We start from the raw sequence: 5,771 nt of genomic DNA on the forward strand, positions 1-5,771 counted from the left end.
CTTCTTCTTCTTCTTTTTTTTTTTTTCCTTCTTCTTCTATTGCCTGAACCCTAAATTGGTGCTAGAAGGGGTTGTTTAAATTGTTGCTTAACGTCTAGCTAGCTAATTAATGACAGCAAGGAATCTATCAACTGCCATGTCACTTTTCAGTTACATCTGTAACGAAAAACTGTTAAAAGGATTGTTTTATTATTTTTCAAAAGTTGAGTGACTGAATCAAAACCAGAGTGACTGTTTTGTTAGTTGCATCAAAGTTAAGTGACTGTTGGTGTAATTTACCCTAACATTTATGCTGTTTAACTTTTTATGCTCTCGAAACTCAAAGGAAAAAAAAATTATTTTCACTAATCAATTTTTGTATGGGAATTTGCAAATTGCACCATTAGAATCAAATATCTAAACCAACATTGTTCTTTTTCTTCTTTAAAAACAATGCTTATTATTATTGTCTCGCTTTGCAAATACTAAGTTGTTTCTTTGAATTTTTTTTATTTATTTATTTTTTTAAGAAAAAGGAGAAAACCTGAAGACCAATCCGCTAAAAAAATCAAAGATTGGAGGATGATGGTGAATGTCTGCAAACTCTAGCTTCACTGTAAACGAGCCCTGGTTTGCAAAAATACCGTTGACTTGGACTGCAATGTCTATCTTCTGAACATATGCAAAGCCCTTCTAAAGCACATCCATCACTTCCAACACCTTCTTTCCCAAATAATATCTCATCCGACCATTCACTCGACAACATATTTTCTGGGTCTAATTGCTTCTTCACTGCAATAAACTTATTAAAGTTTAGGTACTTACTTTGAACTTTCAAAAACGCCAAGTTCCTGTTTTTAGCCCAATGTGGGCGAGCCCCATACTTGAAAAACGCCATTTGCTCCACTTCTTCCATTACATCTTGGTTCAACCTCGGGGTGGAAGCTTCATCAGCTCGATAATAGTTGAAATCAACAACTATGGAGTCCTCGGATTGGCCTAGATATGCCTTTGAAGCCTTTATGTATCGAATCAAGAACCCATTATAGTGATCGATCCCACAAAAGTTTTCTGGTTTAAGGTCCCTCAATTTTTTAACATCTTTGATGAAGTCTCCAAACTTTGTAGCAGTAAATATTGCAGTTGATTCATAAAAGAATAGTCCTTTGATTCTTGGATCCCAAGCACAGGAGGCATCGATTCTTGTTTTAGGTGAATATAAGCATGAACCTGATGTCTGCATTTTCCCTTGGCGACCCACTACTGGATAACCTGTGAAAATCTGCCCATTGTTCTTCAATCCATTGCCAATTTGCTTCTTGTACCATAATGTAGTATCCGCCAGCGTGCATTCTCCATTCACACTTTTGGTACTCTCGAATAGTTTTTCTGCAAAATTTTCTCATATTCAAAGACCAAAACGATGCAATGATATACATATTTTTTAAAATGACAATAACCAGAGTTTATACCCACAGGTCAATTGCAGTAAGCGTCCTTAAACTATGATTTAGATTTTAATTTGGTTTCTAAACTATAAGTAACCTAATTGAGTCTTAAGGTATCAGTATTGTATTAATCAAGTAATTCTATTAAACTTTAAATGTCAACTCAAATATGATGTATATTTATATAAGAGACTGCTTGAATCAAGCCTGATTAGAACCTAAATAATTCATACCATATGTAAAGATATGCTTAAAATTTGATTTACATATTTTAAATATTATATGTCAAATTCACGTTGACATTTAATTCAAACTAACATATCAATTGGCAAAAAAATTAACTAAAATGACACTTATGTTTTTAAAAACTACAATTTAAACATTTTGAAGTTAGATAATTATACATTAAAATTTGCAACTATAAAATTGACCCAAAAATAGAGATTTACTTGATCATGAAATCAATTAATTTGAAATATAGATTAAGAATGTGCAATTAACCCTAAAAAAATTTTACCTGATGCTCTGACCGATTTAGAGATGAGGATTTCATTGGATTGAAAGCCAAGAAAGTCGTTAATTCCATCGCCAGGGGTTTCCATGGGAACTCTACTGTCATATCTATACCCTGCCGTATGTTTTGATGGATACCATGTGATGTCTCCGAACTCGTATTTCTTTCCATGTTCCATGAAATTGTTTTCAATTGAAGAATCATTTGTGAAATTATATGTAATGCTTCTCTTGAATCCTCTCTGCAGAGACAACTTCACCTGTATATATATGTTGTTCAATTTCAGACAACATAATTTTATTGCAAATAAATAAGCAAAAAAACCTCAAGTTGTAGCATGAGTTTATTTTTGCCAACAACCTCTTAATTTAGTGAGAAGAGTGTTATATTGTAGATATGAAAATTTAAATTTGATCCCCAAACAATTTCATTCTCTTCCTTAACAATTAAAAAATTACTTTTGAAATTATAAATAGATAATTTATCTATTCAAATAAATAAATTTGAGGTTAAAAGTCCTTGTAATTGTATAGAATTTGAGATTTGATCTTCGTCTTCTTATTTTTTCATTTTAAAATTCCTAGTTTAATCATTATCATCGTTTGAAGTTTTTTGTCAAATTTTATCAATTTAACATGTTTATTTTATGTTAATCATCAAATTTCTAATTTGACCGATTTTGATAAAAAAAATACTTACAATTTTAATGACTGGACTAAGAATTTTAAATTTTAAAATTAATTTTAAAATTTTAACTTAAATTTAAATATGTGATTATAAAATGTTTATACTGATTCCTAATGTAATTTATAGATTAAATTCATATAAAATAATAGGTGAACGTGAACATCATATCCAAAGTTGGGAATTTTTTTAATATAAAATTTCAGTTTTTGATTGAGATAGACACCCTATGTTTCCTTTAGTGCAAAGTTTTCTAATGGCTATTCTTCTTTTTCTAAGAATAATAAAATGTTAATAAAAACAATTAGGAGCATAACATAATACAGACAACTGTAATTATTTAAGACTTACGCCATTGTTAGGTTCTTCGTACTTTTCCTGTCAAAGTTTCTCATTTTTTAATGTCAAAATTTGCTATTAATGAGTGTATTTTGATAAAATTATAGATTTAGTTTTTCATATTTATTTATAAGTTAAAATAATTTTAATTAAAATTTTCAATTTTCTTTTTGCGTTGACGCGATTTATGTTTCATATGAAAATTTTTGCATAATCTTAATTAACTGTTAACCATTAAATTAAATGAAAAGAAATTTAAGTTTTGAATATATGAATTGTAACTCTTGAGCTAAAATATTACGACGAGGTTATTATAAGTTAAATTATATTTTATTTTTATTTAAAAGATAAGAAATTAATTTGTATATTAAAGAATAAATTAATTTTTTATGTTAGAAATTTTATTTATTTGTATTATTAAAATTGATAAGGCTAACGAGTTACGTGTTTTTAATGTTAATGTACAATAATGGGTTTTAACGATAAAAATAGATGAAATTTTTAAAATATGATCTAACTCTTAGTATAATGATTTCTATGGTACTTTTACATATATTTTATTTTTTAAAAAATATGAGAATAAATTATATTAGTATCATCCTAAAAATATAGTTTTAGATACCAATAAAATAGTAACACGTCATTAAATTTTAAAGATAACAAAGTATTATTATACACTCATCTATATCTAATATCTTCTCCAACTTAATTTAACTTTAATTAAATTACTTAAAATAATTAATTTTTAAATTATAAACAAACATGTTTTATTCTTTTACAAATTCTAATTATTTTGTTTTTCATAAGTTCATTTTTTTGTGCAACCAATTTAAAAGAAATTAGTACTTTTTGTCCAATTTTTTCCATGCCATTGACACATGATTTTGGTAATTATTTTTTCTCCTAAACCCCAAATTTTGAACTCGAATCTTAAATCTTAAACCCTAAATCCCGAGATTTAAGATTTGAGTTTGAGATTTAAGGTTCAGGATTCGGGTTTGGGTTTGTGCTTTGGATTTAGGGATCAAGGTTTAGGTTAAGGGTTCGAAAGTTCGAGGTTACATGTTTTGGTTCAATGTTCAAGGGTTCAGTGATATAGATTACGAGTTCAAGATTCAGGATTCGAGTTTAAGGTGCAAGGGTTTGGGGTTCTAAATTTTTAGTTTAGGGTTCGAGATTCTAGATTTAAGTTTAGAGTAAAAAAACTATCAAAATTACGTGTGCATAGAAAAAATTGTTGAATATTATTAAATAATTGAAAATGGACGTGAAAATAATCCATAAATTAATTTTCATATCTTTAAATTTTGATGATACAACAATTTTATTAATACCTAAAAAACTTAATTTTAATATCATTCTAATTCTAAAAAAAATATTCGCCATATTAAAACTTTTCGAAAATCACCCTATTAAGATGGAATTCACAGCAATTCAAACAAGGAAAGAGAAATAATTACCTTGGAGATGACACCCAAAATTCCTAAAGAAACTTTTGCAGCATTAAGGAGTTGATCTTGTGCTCCAATTTGTTTTACTTTTGCATACCCTTCTGATTCATTACCTGGAACAATCATGCTGAGCCCAATAACATGATCATGAACAGCGCCTCCTTTGCCCCACCACGAACTTCCATGTGCCCCGGTGCTTATCATCCCCGCCACGCTCACACCCTCCCAATACGGCGCCGCAGCCAGGCTCAACCCCGCCTCTTCAACCTTATCAATCACATCCCGTAGCGCCACTCCGGCATCGGCCGTCACTTCCAAATTGACCGAATCAATCTCGATACTGGAATCATATTTCGCCGTGCTTATCAACAACGAATCATGATGACCCAGTGATGAAGGGCAAGCTAGTTTGGGGATCGTGTGTGAAAACTTGCTGACTACTTTTACTTTGAGTTTGTTTTTATTGGCGTGAGCGACGGCAGAGCGAAGCTCTTCTTCAGTCGTTGGGTATACAACGCTTTTGACACTGCAGTCCTTTCGATCTCCCCATGCACCATAGGAATTGGAGAGGGTACAGATTGTTCGGTTGCATTGTACCGGATCTGGTGGTGGAATAGCATGGACCAGGATGATTGAGCCCCATACAAGTAGGTGAAGAAAACCTAGGAGCCACCTGAAGTAATACATTTTATTTCTGGATAATTCAATCACTGTTGGCAGATCTGAGCTTTATAGAATGGAGAGTGTTAATTTGGTAAAGAGAATCTGTTAAATTATGGGATTTTTGATAGAATAGAAAGTAATGCTTAGAAGAAACTTTTGAAGAAATAAATTATAAAAAGAGAAGATTTCTTGCATTGAAGCCCAAGATAGACTTTGGAGCATATATAGGATAGAGTAATATACATGGTAATATATGATTTGACACTAATATGACATAAAAAATTCCCCACTTTGCACCAAAAAAGACTTTTACCTTCAAAAAGTGTTTGTTTAGGAGGAGATCGGTTTTCTTTTTTATTGTGGTATGAACAACAATAAGACGAAGTTGGATTGAGTTGGGTGCTGTTATAGGCATTTTCGTGCGACTGTGGAACTCTTTCTCATGCGGTTGACGCGTTTATTATTGGGCCAGATGTCTCTCACTCATAATATTTGGCTGAAAGGAAAGCAATAATGAGTCGTGGTCCTGCTGCGGCATGCCACAAAAACAGTTTGTGAGGAAATTGTTTAGTCATTAGTGATTCTTATGAAATTATTTTGGGAGTTAAATCTGTACTTGAGCTTTAATAGTTGTGTAAATGGAACCCTAAAATTTGTTAATCCATTTAATGCTTTTACTTTTTTTTTTTTTTG

At 30.8% G+C, this 5,771-nt stretch overlaps 1 protein-coding gene across 1 annotated transcript; it reads right to left on the reverse strand.

Moving 5' to 3' along the window:
• Window positions 1-469: 469 nt before the first annotated feature.
• Window positions 470-5,472, reverse strand: LOC108472389 (L-gulonolactone oxidase 3). Its single transcript, XM_053030892.1, has 4 exons — window positions 5,392-5,472; window positions 4,425-5,137; window positions 1,945-2,200; window positions 470-1,368 (listed from the first exon to the last, which is right to left on the reverse strand). The coding sequence occupies exons 2-4, from the start codon at window positions 5,100-5,102 to the stop codon at window positions 548-550; spliced, it is 1,755 nt and encodes a 584-aa protein (XP_052886852.1). The 5' UTR covers window positions 5,103-5,137; window positions 5,392-5,472; the 3' UTR covers window positions 470-547.
• Window positions 5,473-5,771: the final 299 nt, after the last annotated feature.

Source organism: Gossypium arboreum, chromosome 7 (assembly GCF_025698485.1).
Source record: "Gossypium arboreum isolate Shixiya-1 chromosome 7, ASM2569848v2, whole genome shotgun sequence".
Taxonomy (NCBI): Eukaryota; Viridiplantae; Streptophyta; class Magnoliopsida; order Malvales; family Malvaceae; genus Gossypium; species Gossypium arboreum.